The sequence below is a fragment of the Oryza glaberrima genome, chromosome 10 (genome assembly GCF_000147395.1).
Source record: "Oryza glaberrima chromosome 10, OglaRS2, whole genome shotgun sequence".
NCBI classification, from domain to species: domain Eukaryota; kingdom Viridiplantae; phylum Streptophyta; class Magnoliopsida; order Poales; family Poaceae; genus Oryza; species Oryza glaberrima.
Window position 1 is genome coordinate 13,106,587 of NC_068335.1, and position 20,351 is coordinate 13,126,937.

Consider the following 20,351-nt stretch of genomic DNA (forward strand, 5'->3'; position numbering starts at 1 on the left):
AAATTTTAATGTGATGGAAAAGTTAAAAGTTTAAAGAAAAATTTTGGAACTAAACTTGGCCTTAGTAAGGCATCAGGACTTCAGGAGTAGTAGAAGTGTTTGGTTTCAACGAAAATTACGGTCATCATGTGGAAAATATCTCAAGCTGCCTTTCCAGCAGGGCAGCAACGAATCTACTCCCAGAATTTCGGACATATCAACTGTTTCGTCAGTGTCTTGCTCCTACAAGCAACACCGTGACAAATTTGGCACACACAATGCACTTTCAGTTCCCAAATTTCCAATAGTGACGTCTAACTGTAACATTGCAATCACAAAGTTTTGGTGTACCTCGTATGCCACTTAGACTAAGAACATGTGAGTTCCACAGTGCAAACCACTCATAGTGGGTCCCACCAGTACTACTTTACTTTTCACTTTTCCCCTTCCCTCTCTCTCTCCCCTCTTCCTTTCCCAGTTTTCCCCAATCCCCACCATAGAGAGCCGGCTAGAGACAGCGTCAAGCCGAGCGGGCGGAGCGGCAACGGCGGTGGGGCCTGGCGCTCGCCAGCACACCACCACTCCTCCTCCTCCTCCTTCTCCGGTGCCGCGGATCGACCGAGAGCGCAGCCTCGACCTTGACCTCACCGGATCTGGCGTCGGGCATCGTCGGCGGACAAGAACAGAGTGGGGGGTTGCCGTCACGTTGAGCTCCTCGGCGGCGGTCGATGCGGACCTCGACTTCCTCGTGGAGCCGGGTCAAGCGGCGGATCGAGCTCCGGGGGCCATATCGACCTCCACCGCGGCCGTCCCCTTTCACTGATCGACCTCGGCCGTGGCCTCTCCTTCTCTGTCGCTTTCCCCATCGAGCCGGCAAGCTTCTCCGATGAGGACGGCGCCCGGTCGTCCTCCTCCCCTGGGCGACGAGCTCGGCGGTGTGGAGCACCACGATGACGACGACACATCTCTCTCCCTTTCTCTTTCTTGGCGGCACGGAGTACTAGTGTGGGCCCAAAAACTGAAAGGGTGGTAAAGTTTGGCTACACGTTCTTGGCTTTGCACTGCTGGTTGAGGATGTGCCACTGAATATTCGGTTTTCTTTGCCCAGGCCGAACGCCACATAGGAGCATTGTGAATGGCCTAACAGTGAATTAGTGATGGACATAGCAGCATTTGATCATGCAAACAATCTTCCAGTTGTATCACATAAACCACCAACAACATTTTTTATCAGATGCAAATATGTATGTTCTTCGTTTCATCAAATTTTTCATCGTAAAAAAATAAAATAAAATCTCAAGGTGCAACAATCAGCTGTCCCAGTAGTGACGCCTAACTGTAACATTGCAATCCCCAACAGTGATGGACACAGCAGCATTTGGTCATGCAACAATCCAGTTGAATCACATAAACCACCAAATAACATTTTGATCAAATGCAAATATACATGTTCTTCGTTTCACCAAACTTTTTCATCATCATCGTCACAACTTACAAAGAGAGCTTCAAAAATCCAACAAAATCTAGCCTTTGCATCCTAATGTCGTAGAGGAGATCAATGTGAAACGCAGATGCTTTAGATATGTACATGTGCATACGATTTACTATCAGTTTACAAATCACAAGCTGGTTTGCTCTGGTTACAGCTACGATGCCTCTATCAGAGTGAGGTGTCCTTGGTCGAGAGCCGCTTCAAGAACTCGTAGGCGGTGACCATGGTGGCCGCGGAGAGCGACATGGACGCCCACCTCGGCCCCAGGCCGCGGTAGCAGGCGCCCCACCCGCCCTCCCGCACCAGCGCGCGCGCCTCGGACGCCAGCGACGCGCCGCCGCCGTCCATGACCTGGAGCCGCGTCTTGACGGTGTCGAGCGGCATGGTCACCAGCGCGGCGGCGCCGCCCGCCGCCGCGGCGCTGGCGCCCTGCACGGCGACCACGGACGCGCGGCTGTCGTGGTGGGCGGGGCCGAGGGCGCGCCAGATGAGGCGCTGCGCCGTGGCGTAGGACGCCCACCACGCGGCGCTGGAGGGCGCGTAGGTGAGGACGGAGACGCCGAAGCCGCGGTACAGGCCGCGCACGCCGTCGGCGCGGAGGATCCCGCGGAGCGCGTCAGCGCCGCCGCGGTACGGGGGCCCGGCGGCGGCGGTCTGGACCATCAGGCGCTGGCTGACGACGTCGACGGGGGTCCACACGACCTGCGCCGCGACGGCGGCGGACACGCCGCCCGCGGCCGAGGCCGCGGCGGACGCGGCCGGCTCCGCGACGCCGAGGCGGACGGCGGCGGAGCCCACGGCGCTCTTGGTGGCCTCGAGCGCGGCCATGTAGACGGCGCGCGCGGGCACCGTCCCGGCGAGGGACGCGCCGAAGCCGCGGTAGAATCCCCGAGGACCGTGACGGCGGAGGATCGCCGCCGCCGTGGTAGACGCCGCCGCCGCAGGCGGCGGCGAGACCTGGAGGTGCGTCTTGAGGACCACCGCCGGGTACAGCGCCGCCGAGACGCCGGAGAAGAGCGCGGCGCCGAGCAGAAAGAACCGCGACTTGTCAAGCATCTCCCAGCTCACCTCGGCCGGCATAGCTCTCACCTCCTCACCCCCACTCGCCGCCGCCGTCGCCGCGGCGCCGCCATCGTCGACGTCAACGGCGCCAAAGCTCATCCCCTTCTTGACGCGCCCACCCACCAATCCAGCTAGCTCAGATCCAGTCAAGCTCCCGCGGCGGCAAGAAGTCAAAGGAGGATGGGATGGAGCATCTCTCGCGCCGAGTGGACGTCGCCGGCGATGTCCCCGGTCGCCGACGGCAGCATCTCCGGCGAGGGCAGGGTCGTCTCGTGGTTGGGAAGGCGAACGGCGGTGACAAGTGGGAAGAGGAGGGAAATTTCTCGGATCCCGAGGGGGGTAAATGAATTTATTTATACGAGATGAGGATTAGGTGCCCGCTTGACGGCCGCCACGTGGCATTAGTAGGTAGCTTAGCTCACGGACGCTGAGATGGGAGTCTTATCCGGTTTGTGTCAATTCTAATTTTGGGCCTAATTCATTTACAGCCCCGAAAAGCCCATATAAATTTTAATACTGGGCCAACGTAATCTGATCACGGTAGCTGTTTGGATGGAATAAGTTTATTTGTTATCCCTCAACTCTTGACCCTGGCTGAATCGCATCCCTCAACTGCAAAACCGGGTAAAACCACCCTCCAACTCCCAAAACTGTTACAAATTGACTCCCCGAGCGGTTTTGGAGGCAGATTGTCCCACGTGGCATCTTTGACCCTGTTAACTACCTGAGTCAGCTTATGGGACCCACATGTCAATGACAAGGATAAAAATAAAAATCAACGGGGTCCACCGGCGGATCTGGGGCCGCGCCACCGATCTGCAGCCCCTGAGCGGTCGCCCTTGTTGTTGCCTTCCCGAGCTCCTGCCCTCGCCACGGTCGCCATCAAGCCTGCCGTCGCTCTTTCACCGAGCCATCACTGCCTCTCCCCCATCACCAATATAGGCTTCCGCGCAGGGCTGTCAAAAAAGCTCGAGGCTCGCGAGCTGCTCGAGCTCGGCTCGTCCTAGGCTCGATTCGAGCTCGTCTCGAGCTCTAGACGAGCCGAGCCCGAGCCTCTCCCTAAGCTCGCGAGCTTTGTCGAGCCGAGCTCGAGCTTCCAACGAGTCTAGTAATATATGATTTTTATTGTTATTTAATAAATTAGAAGATAAAATATATTATTTGTATGTCTTATATTGACATCATATATTTATTTTATTCTTTTTTCTCTTCTATTAATATGATGAACTAGAAATTAATTATTTTTTAAAGATTATATTTGAAATATATATTGTTTTACTTAAAAATCAAGCTCGGTAGTCGAGCTCGAGCTTGGTCGAGCTCGAGCCGAGCCTGTCGGAAAACTCGAACATTTTATAGGTTCGGCTCGAGCTTGTATCGAGCTCGAGCTTTAAGCAGACGAGCTCGTTCGAGCTCGGCTCGTTGACAGTCCTACTTCTGCGCCACCGATAGGGCGAGGAGAGGGAAAGGGGGAGGATAAAATTGAATGAGTGATGGGGGATGGCTCGTATCGGATTTAGAATATTTTATGGTTATCAACTGTGTCACGTTGGTCCGCTGTTACCACAAGCGGTACATATAGGATGTCGCCTGTAAAATTCTTTTTCCACTGGCGGGGCTAGAACTATGGTGCCTCTAGTTGTTTTTTAAATGTGAATTTTATAGTCCGCTTGAAAAAATAAGTCAATCATAGGTGTTGTGAAAAATCATTTTTCTATTAATGATACCGGAAAATTCCTAGACTTATTGAGCTTTGGAGATAAAGCGATCCCTCATCTTACTAAAGAATTGTAAAGTTTGTACTGATGATGGTCTTAAAAAGTTTTAGTTGTAACTTTCGTACTATGGGATTGTAACAGCTGGAGTTTTGAGATGATAACTATGCTTGGTGTAATAGAACAATGTGTTGGAATTAATAGATGGGCCTTACCCCATTTGAAGATTAATTCTTTGAAAAATCACAAAAGCCCACCTCATGAGATGGCATGCTTGGAGATTTTAGTACCACCTTACTTATTCTAGGAGAGGGGGACCTCCTTAAAAGGGAGATGCCCTCCTAGCCACTTGAAGCATGTGTGGTGGAGAGAAGTGGGGGGAACACATGCGCGTGCTCGCCTCGCCTCGCAGGCGGCGCGCGACATCGAATGGTTGCGCAGATGCAGCCTCCTTTTGCAGTTTTGTTTTGCTGCGGGAAATTCGGTTTTGTTTCGTTTTGGAAACATTCCGAAAAATCCGGTGCGTGAAAATGGCGTGAAGTCCGGATAAGTTATGCGCGACTTATCCGGTTCGGTTACGTGGAGTGGAGATCGTGCGGGCGCCCTGATCAAGCGACCTATCTCTACATAAACCGAGCCGCCGCCTTCACGCAACACACACGAAATCAATCATTTGCCTCCTACTCTGTGCTGCGCCGTAGCTCGTAGACTACTCCATCCCGCTCGCCGGCGTGCACCGGCGATCGGGAGAGTAGGTCTCCGGAACCTCTACCTTCGACGTCCTGCACTGGGAGAAGGCGGCAATAAGGTTTTTGGGAAGTGCTTTGCGCGACTGCTCCTTGTTCGTCCATGATGGCTCGTCTTCCTCTCCGCTTGCGTGCTGCGCGCCTTCATCGACGCCTGCAACCGCGAGTAATTCCTGCTGAGCAACTGGTCTTTCCGCAACCTTCGACATGTTGCGCATATTTGATCTGTTCATGAATATATTAAATCATTACGTGCTTATAATTTCGACACAATGTTCCACTGGTACGAGTCCGATCTGTCAAGTCATATCATTACATAAAGTTCTATCGGCTCAATATGAAAAATATTACAGATTGCTAGTTACAGATGAAATTAAATCCTATGGCACATTTGTCCATATATTTTTGAAATGGATGTCAATTAGGCGTAGAATGAAATTATTTTGCGACGTCACTCCATGAACCTCTACTAGTTTATTAACAACATTTGAATAAAATATTTTGAAGTATGATCACTATTTTTTTTTTGTGATTGACCAAATGAAACAAAAAAAATATATTTCGTTAGTTGTTCATCGTCTATTGATCTGGTCAAATGGAACATGCTGCTTTAATTGGATCACAAAGTCATTCTTGCTTTTAAAGATACGGTGTTTTATCTCTTGAAATCTACTTTTCGGAGAGGCACTTGCATCAACGAAATACTTCTAACTCGCACGAGCATTCGTGACTTGTGCAGTTGTCCCCTAAGCTATAATGTGAGTATTCGTGACTTGTGCAATCGTCCCCTACAATGTGTGGTAGAAAAGGTAGTACAACCAAGAAGGAAATAAATAAAATGATTCACACACTAACTTTACACGTTGCATGTCCACTCGACCGATTAGCTGGAGCGTTCCAATAAGAACAACTAGACAAATGTAGATGTCTGTTGCATGTTTTGAATTTGGATTTTTCTCTATGTGCTGGTTGCTACTGCAACCTTTTCTCTTTAGGAAAAGGACACTGAACATTTCTTATATAATTATTAGACCATCCAATTATTTTTTAGAGTCATGTTAGCACAAATCTCAATGTTTCGATGTTCAAACATTGTAGACATGAACGTAGGGAAAAATGAATTATAATATGCTCAACACAAGAAGGAAAAGATGCACACCACACAACACAATGGTTAGGACACTTCGCTATTTATGTTAACTCATGGGATACACAATTTTGCTCTATTTTCACTGATTTAAACTAACATTGGGAAGTGTTCGGATGCAATAATGTACAAGTTGAATATAGACACATCATCACTGATCTCAAGTTCTTGTAGCATCTTTAGCCATAGTAGGCTTTGTTTAATCATTGTGCATCCTTGTAAAAAATAATACACGTACTCGTTCATTGTAAAAGAGCACATACGGCACTCCATTGTTAATAATGCACTGAACACAATAACATACTCCATTATAAGAAAACACATATGTCAATAATGATTCCCATTCCCAAAGCCTGAAGCAAAAACTGTAATACATAGTGTCATACTCCCTCCGTACTCGTAAAAGAAGTCGTTTAGGACAGCGACACGGTCTCCAAAACACAACTTTGACTTCTTATTTCTATAAAAATATTTATTAAAAAGTGATATATGTATACTTTTATGAAAGTATTTTTCAAGACAAATCTATTCATATAATTTTTACATTTTTAAACTCAACAACTTGAGAGTTATTCATGATTTATATTCCCATGGTTTGACTTAAACATTGTCCTAAACGACTTCCTTTACGAGTACGAAGGGAGTATTAAAATGACTATATAAATAACAATTATGTTAGGGTTGTATTTGAAGTCCTTCACTAAAACCAAAAAAAGGGCAGCTAATGATGCAACCCAAGACACGATTTTACAACCCAGATGACTCAAGGAAACTGATGTGGGATGATCTATCTGTTGCTAACCTCTTTTGTCATTTTGTGTCATAAACATTGCATGAACCAATACCACACACACCTGGCTTTATCTATAAGAAGATGATGATCTTGCAGCCATAGGAGACAACGAAGGAGGCGGACCGACAGAAGGATTTCAAGAAGAACAAGGGGATATCCATTCCTCTCATAGGTTTCTATTTCTTTCTGATCTTTCTATTTTTTGTGGACTTTGCTCCTGCAAGTACCTAGGGTGAACAAATATTCTTGTTTGAGTATCTTGGTGCATCTAATGGGATCCAATTTTAATTCATGGATTTTGTTTTGGTTGTTATGACCATAAACTTCTTGGTGTCTACAAGGACTATTTCAACATATCATAAGGTGTTCAATCTATGGTTATATTCATCATAAAATATATGGAAGTTTGTTCATACTCTAATGCTAATATAAATATCTTTCCAACCATGTGGATTGCAGAATTTATGGTCTTTTATTCAAATATTCTTGTCTATTCTTTCTTGTGCAATTCTTTCTTATGGCAAATGTTATGAAATGCTTGCAAATACATAGATCTCAAATGGTGGAGCCATATGTTTTTGAATGTTAGATTTGTTAGATGAAGTGTTGCTAGTGGAATAGGTGTTTTGAAACTAGATGTTTGGGCTAATGTATGGAATAAATTGATTTTCAATTTAAAGCCCTTACTCCTTAGCACATTGTGTTTGCTTACACATGATTGCTTCTAAATTTATTTAGTCTCTAAGTATAACAATTGTATATATTGTGTTTGGAACAAATATATGGAGAATGACATATTATGTTCATTAGAGTTTCATTTAGTAGGTTAGCATATCAGAACTTTTGAGATGAAGATAATCAAGCGAATAGTCACAAGATTAGAAGAAAATCTTTTAGGCAAATATGGAAACAAATTTATTTTATCTTCAAGATTCTAATCCATACTATTGACAAAGCTTGTACAATTGCACAAATTATATTATGACAGACGATTTCCCTTCTTTCTTTATCTATAAATATTCTTAGTACATTCAATTGTTTTAACGACTCTGAATTCAAATTACTCCCTATGTTTATTTAATATTAAATTAACCAACGTCATATAAAAGAAAATGGGGTGAGTAGTTAGCTACATTTTCTATGTGATTGTATTCTTGACTACTTTGTAACTCCTTGTTGTATAATGGATTATTGATCTTGACATCGAGTGATTTCAACATGTTCAGAGCACCTGCTTGCAAGTCCCACAGATACAATGGGTTTTGGTGAAAGCACCCAGGGCAATCAACGTATGCATTCTTATTCATGTTAAATTTTGTCATATTGCAATATGATATCAATATTGTACCTCTTGTACATTAATGATAAAGCTGAAGTATAATTTGGTTATACATGACATGCTGATGATGCTACTTTATTTCTATTGCTATAGGTAAGCTTGATGGTCCTGGGAAAGTGTCAACTGAATTATCCCTAGTCAATCTAGAAGCTAAAAATTTGCATCCTAAACCTGAGTGCAACCAACCTCTTGTGAGTTCCCCATTTATCGGTAACAATGTACTCTAAATTTTTACCATTTGAAATTTCCATATGCTCTTAAATTTTCAGGCATTTCCCAATCTCTTTCCTCCTGCCGATCCTATATATGGTGGTTCAGAAAAGGAAACCAAACTCTAATATAGTTTTATATTATATTGCTTGATAAATGTCTCGCATATTCGATTGGCACAAACAATTTATATCACACTGATTTCTTCCCCTAACACCTTAGGTCCAGTTCCGGTTGTGAACTTGCACAAAACATCTAGTGTCTACTGCATTCACATCGATTTTGAATAATATTTAATTGGCACCAACAATTTTATCTCACATATTGCTTTTCCCCTTGACACCTCAGGTCAAGAGTTCGGGTTGTGCACTTGCACAAAAAACTTCTAGCAAGTGTTTTATTAAAAAACTTTATATATATAAATTTTCTATGAGATCTTTTAAAAAAAGTAAAATTATCTATCAGAGAACTTTTACAATTTCACTAGAGAATATAAATTTTCATATCCGCCTGGAGAATTAAAAGCTTTTTACCATAAAACTTTCACCTGTAGCGTTATGGGAAAAAAACTTCCATATAGATGGAAACTCCAATGAGAAGTCTCCACCACAATATTTTGAGGGACTCATTGGGAATCAACTTTCCAAAATCTTATAAAGTCTTCATTGTTTATTTTTTTTAGAGAAAAGGTCAGAGACCCGGCTTTTTACTGAAAGCCACATCGGCAGTGTTCAGCTGGGGTTGCCAGCGACAAAGAGGAGTTCAACAAAATACAGACCAGGAACAGCAACCAGACTGGCGAACAAGTAGCGAACGATCTAGATTCCAGCCGAAACTCTAAGCTGACAATGACATGAGCCAGGGAAACATCTACCTGGGAAACAAAAACTCTAACGACTAAGCAACAGAACGATAGAATTTTAACCCACACCCATTCTTGGAGATCTTAGACTAGTCGACACCATCTTGATCCTGTCAGTCATCAGCTCCAGCCTTGCTTCTTCTTCAGGACTGAAGAGCTTCTTCCACTGCAGCAAATTTGCAACAATTTGAAAAGTTAGAGACAGGGGGGAATACAACAATTTATCTCTAAACACCATATTATTTCTGGTTAGCCACAAATTCCAGCACACAGCAGCAAGTAGGCTAAGATGCAATCTAATCGAAGTTGGGGAATTATCACTATCACAAAGCAAAAAGAACTCGTCCAAACTCCTAGGAATAACGTTCCAGCCTAAGGCATCTCTGTAAATACACCAGATAAGTCTAGCCATAACGCAATTAAACAAGATGTGATTGGTAGTTTCCAAATGTCCACAAAGCTGACAAAACTCTGAACCATTCCAGCCTCTTTTTTTAAGTTGTTCCGCAGACTGAATTCTATCTCTAATGGCTAGCCAGAGAAAGTGTTTAATCTTCATGGGACAGGGGCTTTTCCACATCTTAGTATTCACCTCTCTTATACCCCTAAAGGTCAGGGTCCTGTACGTAGATTTGGTGGTATATTTCTTGTTAGTAGCTAAGCCCCAAAGTAAAGTGTCAGGAATAGGGGAAGTCTCCAGATTATCAATTACTTTCTTGAGTTCCTCCCATTCAGTTATTTCAGCTGGACCAAAGGATCTTCTGAAAGAGAGACAATCAGTGCCCTCACTAGCAATCTGGTAGACAGTCACCTCTTGTTGGTTACAGATAGCAAATAAGGATGGAAATCTAATTTTCAGAGAGCAATTGTCCACCCAAGTATCTTTCCAAAAATAGATATGTGAGCCCTCACCAACTTTCCATTCAGCACCCAAAATCACCCATTTTCTAATATTAAGCAAACCTCTCCAAAATTGGGAGCCAACACCATTTTTCACCTGGAACACACCTCCTTCTTGTAAGTATTTCCTCCTTAACACCTCTAAACACAAGCTCTTTTCATCAGATTCTATCTTAATAATCCACTTGGCCAAGAGGGCAATATTCATTCTTCTAGTTTCAGAAAACCCTAAGCCCCCAAAATCCTTAGGAAAGGCCATGTCCTCCCATCTCACCATATGGTATTTTCCCTTTAGTTTGTTACCAGCCCAATAATATCTATTCCTAATCTTATCAAATCTCTTGTGAACCCCCTCAGGAAGCTGATAGAACTCCATGGCATAGGAAGAGACAGAAGAGAGACAAGCATTGATTTGTACAGCTCTTCCTGCGTGGGACAGGGTACCAGCACCCCAAGTACCTAGTCTTTTTTCTAGTTTGTGACCCAGGAAGCCAAAATCATGATTCAAGATCTTATCTGGGCTGATAGGTAAACCTAAATACTTCATAGGAAAGGAACCCACTGGACAGTTAAGCATATGAGCTATTCTTATAGTATCAACCGTCTCCAAACCCACAGTGAACACCTCGCTTTTGTGAAAGTTAATTTTAAGACCAGCCATTTCTTCAAAACATTAGAGGATGAACTTTGTGGCCACAATTTGATTAACATCATTAGCAACAAATAGGACTGTGTCATCCGCATATTGAAGATGAGTAATACCCCCCGGGAAAATGTTAGGAACTAATCCACATAAAACTCCAGCAGCTTTGGCACTATCAAACATAGCAGCTAGAGCATCACTCACAAGATTAAAGAGGAGAGGAGAGAGAGGGTCACCCTGCCTAAGGCCCCTAAAAGTTCTAAAAAGGTCAGTTCTCTCACCATTTATATTTATACAAACTCTACCTCCCATAACACAGGACTTGATCCAACTGATCCACTTCTTTGGGAAATTTTTTCTTTCCATCACTTCTATTAAAAACTTCCAATTCACTTTATCATACGCTTTCTCGAAGTCAATTTTCAGAATAATACCTTCTGAATTTTTGTTTTTCAACTCGTGGAGCACCTCATGAATAATGACACAACCCTCAAGGATAAATCTACCAGGGATAAAAGCAGTTTGTGTTTGAGAAACAACTTCATTAGCTACTTCTGTCAATCTATTAGTCACCACCTTACTTAGGAATTTAAAACAGTCATTAAGAACACAAATGGGTCTAAACTGTTTTATGTCAGTGGGATTGTTGTTCTTAGGAATTAAGGAAATAACTCCAAAGTTAAGTCTTTTTAAGTCCAGCTCTTCATTGTGTAGCATGAGTAACATCTCAAACAAATCATTCTTCACTTGGGGCCAAAAAGCTCTATAGAAAGGGACACTAAAACCATCAGGGCCGGGAGCTGTGTTAAGTTTAGCTTCATTGATAACTTTATCTAACTCTGCCATTACAAAGGGCCTAGTCAGGTTTTGTTTACTAGCATCTGAAAGGTTGAGGTGGTTCGCCCAAACCCCCTGGGAAAAGTGAATGTTGGCAGTGGGGACATTTCTAAAGAGGGTTTTGTAGTACTCCACAATGTGCTCTCGGATTTCACTCTTAGAGGTCAACTCTGTTTCTCCATCCATCAAGGATGTAACGTGACACTTTCTTTTCCTCCCATTAGCAACTCTGTGAAAAAACTCTATGTTTCTATCTCCTTCAAGAATCCATTGCTCTCCACATCTTTTATGCCAGTAAAGTTCTTCCATCTCATAGATGTGCTCAAGATCATTCTCCCAACTGTATCTCTGATTCCACTCATCTGAAGTCAGTTCCTCAGTCAAAGCCTTCTTATCAAGTTCTTCTATTTTACACTGCAAAGTTCTTTTCTCCCTCAGCTTTTCAGAGCGATTGTTTTTGCCCCATCCTACCAGGAATCGTCTCAGACTGCTTTGTTTTTTATTCCAAAACTCTAAAATATAAGAATTGTCTCTAGGTAACAGCCTCTGAATAACCAACTCTTTAAAACTCTCTTCAGCAAGCCAAGCAGATTCAAACTTAAAGTACTTACTCTTGACTATAATACCTTCACAAGTATCTAGTAGAAGAGGGATGTGGTCAGAACCCACTCTTAAGATAGAGGAAAGAAGAGCAGTAGGGTACATATCATCCCAGTCAGTGGTCACTAGAATCCTATCTAGGACTTCTTGCACAAGAGAATCTTGCTTGTTAGTCCAAGTGAATTTAGGGCCATTGCGATAAATCTCTCTCAGATCTAAGTTAGCAATGAAAGAATTGAACATATCCATATTTCTAGAGTTAGTGTTGGTGTTCGATTTCTCACTAGCAAACCTATACAAATTAAAATCCCCCCCAATCACCACAGGATGGGATCTATAAAGAATGTGCCAATTCAGTTCATCCAGAAAAGCCTGTTTCAGATTGTTATCCACATGACCATAAATCACCATGATCTCCCAACAAGAATTATCATAATTCAATTTAATGACATTACTAAGAAAAAAAGCCCCTGCATGAGTTTCTGTTACCACAGCAATATCAGTGTTTACTCCCAGCAACAAACCCCCTGAGGCCCCTCTAGAGGCTTTCCAGGACCAGTTAAAAATTCTATTGCCTTGAAAAGTATTCAGATCTCTGTCAAATAAGGACTCTTTCTTAGTCTCCTGAATGCAAATAATGTCAACCTCTTTTTCAATGATTAGCTCTCTAAGTTGTCTACCTCTTGCACTGTTACCCAAACCCCTAATGTTCCAAAAAAGGACTTTCATTTTTTTCTTTGTTTCTTCACTCCACCTCTCTTGTTAGGCTCAGGGCTTATGCCATCTTTTTCAACTCTCAAATCTATTTCCAACTCTTTAATGGATGACACATCTTCTGACTCAATCACCTTTGCAGGAACAGAAACATCTCCTGCTTGAGGTTTCTGTTTCTCCAATTGTTTCTTCCAATTCAACTCAGCTAACTTAGCTTGGACTAACTCTTTGGCTTTTAAAGTCTCAATATTGTTGTCAATCTCAACAGGGTTACTGCCTAGATCTATATTAGCAGCTACAACAATCTTTTTCAATTCAACAGAGTCTAATAATTGAAAAACCACAAAGGGATTAGAATTATTACCTGGTTGCTCCAAATTCTTCCTTTGGGTCAGGATCTCAGCTCTCTTTGGAACAGGAACAGCAGCTAACTCTCTATGTCTTAAGCTCATTCTTGAAGTAACTACAGGTTCAGTCCTTTTAGCCTTCCCCTTCTTCCTGTTAGAGACCTCCTGGAAATTGTCCTCCTCCTCCCTATCTTCTTCTTCTCTCAGCCTCTCAATGTCAGAATCAGTAGGGATTTGGCATCTCTCAAGATCCTCATCAAACTCTAACAGTGTTGAGAACTCGGGTCTAGTCTCAATTTGGGACAATTCAGGTGCCTCCAACTCTTGGGATTCCTGCTCTGCAATCATCTCTTGCTTTTTGTCTCCCCAGATCACTAAAGAAGTACAGCTCTCAAATAAGTCAGGTGTTTCAAAAGAGAGGTTTTCTTAGAGGCTATCCTTTTTATACTTCCTCCCTGTTTAGAACTGACTTTGCCCTTGTAAGTGGGTGGAGCAGAAAAAGCTCCTGCTCTACTCTCATGTTGGCTTCCCTCGCCTTTAAGAGGTCTTTCTCTAGAGAGATGTCATGATTCTTGAATTCGTCATCTAGATTCATATCATCCTCTAGCCCCTCATCATCCTTATCATTTTTGTCATCATCATCTGGAGGATTCTGTCTATTCTCATAAGGCAAGTACCCCTTAGGTTCCCAACGAATCATGTAACCCACCTTGTTTATGTACAGATGAATAGAGAAATGTAGCTCTCTAGGATCCTTACAGGCAACTCTCACCCTTACTGGACCATCTCTCCTGATACTTGCAACCTCTACAGCCTCAAACTCCCCAACCAGCTCCACAATAGATTTGATATAGCCTTCTGATCTGGCCATTTTTGGAATCCCATAGATTTTCACCCAGACAGCCACTAATTCATCAACAGCTTCTTCAGTTATACCAGTCTCCACCACACTAGCTTTAATCTGGGATGTCTCAAAGTCAAAGCTCTTGCAAGTTGAAATCTGACTCCTAACTTCATCTGAAGGGAAGTTTTTGAGAAATTCTTTAGCATTTAGCTGCTTAATTTTCCAATCCCAAGTTAAACCTACAAACAAGTGTTTCAGTTCAGCTAGCACTTTACTCACAGAAGCTTCCCCCTGAATCACTGTCAAAATACCTCTCACAGGAGCTCTAGCCACCTCTGCGTCAGAAATCTCTACTTGCAAACTATAGAACCCTTGCCCTGGGATCCCAAATCCACAGAGCTTAACACATCTTTTAGCAGAAATCAGCGGGCAATGAGAAGCAATGTGTCCAGTATTGTGGCAAGAGTAACAGAGGGGGGGATTAGTATAGTTTGCCTAGTGGTGACCTTCACGGCCACATTTGAAGCACTTGATCTTCATCGTACCAGCTCCACGCTCCATCTCCGCAGCTTGACGACCTTGAGGCCTGACATTTTGATTCACCCTTGGTTGATTGGGGAGTGGACGCCGGAGGCCCTCCTCCTCCCGGACGTCGTGGATCCCCCAGTCACCTCCGCCTTGCTCCATCGCCCGACGCTTGTTAGCTTGCCAGTCCGCCCGAATCGGCGGACGCCGCTCCATGACGACTTGGGCAAATGATCGGTGATCACACTTCCGCTCCGGAACTCTCTAGATCCGACGAGCTAAGCCACCAAATCGTCGGATTTCTTCCGCTCGCGCTGGAAACCCTAGGTTTGGCTGTGTCGCTCCACGCCTCACCCAGATCCAATTCTGCGATCCAGAAGGGGAAACACGAGGAAAAATATCTTCCAGCGAGAGATTCGCTTCAGGAAATTGGGGTGTCCTCGAGTTCCTTGGATGGGCTCCCGAGATCCCCCTGGGCTTCACTGTAGCCAATGGGCTACCTCCACCATGGGCGACCTCGAGATACTCACATGTGTCCCTGGGCTTTACTGTAGCCTTCGGGCTAGCACCGCCATTGCGACCCTTGGGACAAAATTCTTCTAGCTTACGCGCCACGCGACACGGTCCGCGCGCCGCCTCCGTGAGGACGTCCTTGTGCGTGAAACCCACCGGCCACCGGCGAGGCGACGGGCGGCGGCGATCCGCCGTCGCCGAGGACTCCCCGCGCTCTCGAGTGCTAAACCCTAACATCCTTCCGATTTGAAGCAATAATCGTCTTCATTGTTCATAGTTTTAAGAAAGTTTTGTAACAACTGTATACAGGAACACATACCTACCAAGGGTATGAAGTGTACTCCACTGCTACCACTACCTACAGAACATGCTGATGATGAGCCTATATATGTGAATGCAAAGCAGTACCATGCAATTATCCGAAGGAGACAACGTCGAAAAATTGTTGGATCAGAAGATAAAGTAGCAGCAATTCGAAAGGTTTTGTATTTTACTTTTCTAATTTGTTCTTGTATGGATGCTTTCGTATGCTCCTTAACTGTTATATAACATTTATTTATTTAGAGGATCCTTGTTGAGGCTCGCCAAAAGCAAGCAAAATTGAGGCGTAGAGGAAAAGGCGGACGGTTTATTAGCATAGAACATCCCCTAGAACTTTCTATGGATGATCAGATATCGAAAAACGGAGGAAGTGCCTCGCCTTCTTCATCTACAGTGTCAGAAAACTCTAGCAATGTGAACGGTTTTACAGGTGATGAATTATCCTTAAGACAATTTTGTCATAATTTAAATAACCATTTAGTATTGTTTGCTTAGCAACCTTACTCATTACACAGGAGATCTCTAATGCCATGGATAGCAGCAAAGGTCAATCGCAATGGCTACAATCTGAAGAAAAAAAAAATCTCTAGATGAAGCTGAACGTACATGTGCAACCCACATTATTGCTCATGTGGCAAATGGCAAATGATCCCTATCTTAACTATTTGGCCGGTGTGCTTGTTGGCTTAGCTATTTGAGGGGTGCTTAGCAACTCATTTTAAATGTTGATAAAAAATAATTGTGTGGTGCTAAACTTTAAATACGGTATTTACCGTCTTGGGAACTAGTTTGGCTCTTATTTGGTTTGTGTTCCCCACATATCCTCTCTTACTCTCTTAATGTAAAGTGTAAAGTATAGCCCACCAAATATTAAATATTAGTAATATAGAGATGCCACATCATTATTCACTAATAATTTTTACATTTAATCATCATGCAAATATACTATATTATCTATAATTTAATAATTTAGTAAAGTTTAAAGATTTAAAATGTAAGCATGTTAAATCATCACACATAATTAATTCATATAATATTTCAATATATCTCTCCATCATCTTTTATAATATCGTATATATCTATATAGTTCATTCTCACTTAGTTTATGTTGCATCAATTGTTTTAGTCATTAGATGATTAATCTATGGTTTAAATTATCTATCTTAGCTTGACATGCCCTGCCAAGCTAACAAGCTTACCGGCGATCGTAGAGTAGCCATTCACAAGATAGACGCATACAACACTGAATTTGTTTATGCAGATATCACAAAACACACGATTTTGTTTATTTAGAATATGATCAAGAAAACAACCACATTACAAGATCGATCACAATTCAAAGCTAGCCATCCATGGTAGCTAGGCTATAGCTAGCTAGCTAAATGGGAGACGTGGTGACGTAGGCGTCGTACTCGATGACGAGGAGGTTGTCGGGGTCCGACGAGTTCACGCGCCGGCTGAGCGTGTGACCCCGCGCCATCCGGAACTTGCCCGTGCCGCCCACCACCGGCCGCTCCATCACCGGTGCCCAGCACCGCGCGGCCGAACACCTGCAGCGTGCTCCCGGCGTACGGGCCCTCCTCCGTGAACGCCAGGCTCAGCATCGTCGTGATCGCGCCCGCGCCGTCGGCGGCGGCGAGCGACGTGCCGGCGGTGACCCCCTGCGCGCGCCCCACGAGGCGCGACGCCGGGTCCGCGCCCTCCCGGAGCATGTCGTCCACCACGCCGACGAACCCCAAGGAGCTCCCGTCGCCGCTGCGCGCCGGCGGAGCAACCGTCGCCGTCGTGCCGTTCGGGCCGGCCGTGAACACCTCGTGGAAGAAGAAGTGGAGGTGCGTCATGCCGGCGCCGGCGCCGGCGTCGGCGACGCCATCTGCCGCCGCCGCTGCCGCTGCCGCGAGTACGAGGAGCAAGGGCACGGCTAGCCGTGGCGCGAGCAGCGATGGCGCCATGATTTAATTTGCCTTTGGAAGGAGAAGATGTAATAACGATACACTGTACTCCCACTGTTTCATGAAACAGAAGAATAATGTTAATAAATTTAGACATATATATATATATTTATTAACAATTATAAGAATATGAGCAATAGTAAAAAGTCTTATATTCTGAAACGGAGGAAATACTTGCTACTACGATAGTACGATACCTCGATGAAGTGTCACTGCATATATATATATATACATATATATATATACATATATATATATATATACATACATATATATATATATACATATATATACATATATATATATATATATATATATGTGTGTGTGTGGATTGAAGTCAACGTCGTGATCGTTAGTTAAGGGCGGCTAACTCGCATGATTATGGAAAACAATTGGAGACAAGTTAACTAATGCGCAACATCATTCCCCGATTGCATATAGTATAAGGTTAACTGGCAGATAGCTGGGTTTTGACCTTATTTTACTTTCTATTGACAATGACTTTACAACAACCATGCAAGTAGACAAACCAAAGAATTAGCTAGGTGGGTTTGAAGATAGATTCTAATATCTCGGGTGGACGTGTCGCCTGGCCACACTGCCCCTTTTCTTGGTCCACCATAGCTGCCCGTGTCGAGCTGCCACCTCCGACTAATTACCACTCTTTTACGGTGTCCTATAGCCAATTCATGTTTTTCGGTGTATCATGGCTAATTATATATTTTTTGTGTGTCCTATAGCAAATTTTGCCAATAAATTTAATATGTAATATATCACTTCATAAACATGCAAGTTTAAATTCGACTTTTACAAGTTGTAAAAAAGTAGCAAATTAAGCTCTAACTAGTATACATATATTCACAGTTAAATTTGTTATTTTTTTATAACTTGTAGAAGTAGAATTTGAACTTGCATGTTTGTGAAATGATATATTACATATTAACCTGTCATATTAATTTTTTTGAAAATTTTTCATAATCATTTAGATGATATGCAAGACTCGGGTGGATCGACGTCCAGATCCACCCGAGTGTTTAAAACAGTTTCCCAGGTGGGTTTGTCATTTAGTATTAGCTACTCCCTCCATCCAAAAAAACTAAACCTAGGAGGGGATATGACCTCTTTTAAGACAATAAACCTGGATAAATGGTAGTCCAGATATTATATGTACGGTCCTATAGTCCAGAGTTACAATCCCCCATCCCTTCCTCCTATCACTGGGCGCAAGTCTCCGCCTCCAACCCCTCCTCTGAAAAGGGCGAGGTCGCCTGCACGCTCGCCACCCTTATCCTCCACGACACCGGCCCAAGCGGCGGTTACTTCCCCTCCCCGACATGGCGTTGGCGGTGGTTCTCTCCCGCTTCCATGCTCCAATAGTTCTTGTGATTTTGTAATTTGTGAATGTTTTTTTTGGGATTTTGTGATTCGGGAATCATGTTTATTTTAGGAAGGAAAAAGTATGAATTATCTCCTGAACTATCACGGTCGACCGAATTACCCCCTAAACTCAAATACCATACATTTTCCACTCTTTAACTCTTCATACTGGATAAATAACCCCTCTAAACACTATTTTGAGCCGTTTTGATCTGAGCTTGCATACGTGGTACCATCCTCCCGGAGGCCACCAGTCAACCATCCCCCTCAACCCAATCCCTCCCCAGCCCTTGCTCTATCTCTCGCGTGCGCTGAGGCGACTGGTGGCTGAGGCGGAGCTCGCCCGGGTGGCCGGCGGCAGAGGTGGAGCTCACCCGGACGGCCATCACCCCCGCCATGCTAACTGCTTCCGCCGCAGAGAGACCTGATCTAGACGCGGTGGCGCCGAAACCGGACCCGCGTCATCGTTGGCCGCTTCAACGTGCTCCGAGGCCGATGCCCTCGTGCTGCCCGGGTCACATCACCGGCGACGTCGGCGCATAGATCCTCGTGCTTGGCTTCTCCTCCCCAAAAGTCTAGCTAGGCAAACTGGCCCGCCTCCCCAAACCAACTTCCTCTCACCTCCACCTCAAGCGGCCGATTAGACCTGGGCCCTATTTGGTTCCATGGGCTAATGTTTAGCCCTCACCTTTTAGCCTCAAATTAGCCCTCAACAGGGGTGCAAGTGGGGCGGGCTTTTTTTCGGCCCGTAGTCCTGCCCCACAAAAAAGCCCGCAAATTTGCGGGCGGGTCATCCTGCGTGGACCTTGCAAAATTGTTTGGCCCATCCCGCACAGCCCGCTGGGCGCCACGGCATTAGGGCACGCCAGAAGGGGAGATGCCGCTGGATTCGGCGGTGGCGAGACAGCGCCGCAGCCACCGCTACTCTCGTCGCCGACGCCGACTTCCTCGTCGCCCATCCATCCAGCAGCGAACGCCCTCCATCGCTCCTCCAACAATCCACCTCCCCCCATCGCTGCAACGCTGCCCGTGTTGCCGCCTCCAGCTCTCTACCCACTACGGGCTCCATCGGCAAGGGAGCAGGGAGTTGCAGTTCCAATTGGCTCGCACACCTTGTGCGGCAGCGACGACGGCCGGTCTGTTCTTTTTCCTTCTTCTTCTTTGGTTCTTGTTCAAGATTTGTTTGATGTGCCACTTCCTGTGATTTGTTTGATGTGTGCAAGCAAAGTAATCAAATGTGTTATGTATTGACTGATCAATTTATACTTCAGCGCAGGGAATCGAATTTAAACCATACTACGAAGAGTGAGATTGAGGATTTTCTAATCAAGATAATACACAAAGTTGAGCAATGTCGATCTGTGTTAGGATTGTAGTTGTTTGATGTTGTTAATCACTTGACATGTCAATTATCAATATTAGTGCTTGTGGCT

At 44.4% G+C, this 20,351-nt stretch overlaps 2 protein-coding genes and 1 pseudogene across 2 annotated transcripts; 1 reads left to right on the top strand and 2 right to left on the bottom strand.

The window, feature by feature from the left end:
- Positions 1-1,404: 1,404 nt before the first annotated feature.
- On the bottom strand, positions 1,405-2,852 carry LOC127786003 (uncharacterized). Its single transcript, XM_052313323.1, has one exon. It carries the CDS (start codon positions 2,630-2,632, stop codon positions 1,640-1,642), a length of 993 nt encoding a protein of 330 aa, XP_052169283.1. The 5' UTR covers positions 2,633-2,852; the 3' UTR covers positions 1,405-1,639.
- Positions 2,853-7,019: 4,167 nt separating this feature from the next.
- Positions 7,020-16,373, top strand: LOC127753267 (nuclear transcription factor Y subunit A-5-like). Its single transcript, XM_052278742.1, has 6 exons — positions 7,020-7,106; positions 8,161-8,223; positions 8,367-8,464; positions 15,578-15,748; positions 15,833-16,019; positions 16,105-16,373. The coding sequence occupies exons 2-6, from the start codon at positions 8,190-8,192 to the stop codon at positions 16,113-16,115; spliced, it is 501 nt and encodes a 166-aa protein (XP_052134702.1). The 5' UTR covers positions 7,020-7,106; positions 8,161-8,189; the 3' UTR covers positions 16,116-16,373.
- Positions 16,374-16,869: 496 nt separating this feature from the next.
- LOC127753492 (dirigent protein 2-like) lies at positions 16,870-17,541 on the bottom strand (annotated as a pseudogene).
- Between the last annotated feature and the right edge of the window lie 2,810 nt (positions 17,542-20,351).

Coding starts and splice junctions, on each gene's coding strand:
- LOC127786003 (XM_052313323.1), bottom strand. CDS start 2,632: ATGAGCTTTGGCGCCGTTGACGTCGACGATGGCGGCGCCGCGGCGACG.
- LOC127753267 (XM_052278742.1), top strand. CDS start 8,190: ATGGGTTTTGGTGAAAGCACCCAGGGCAATCAAC. Junction 8,224..8,366: donor AAGCACCCAGGGCAATCAAC/GTATGCATTCTT, acceptor CTATTGCTATAG/GTAAGCTTGATGGTCCTGGG. Junction 15,749..15,832: donor AAGTAGCAGCAATTCGAAAG/GTTTTGTATTTT, acceptor TTATTTATTTAG/AGGATCCTTGTTGAGGCTCG.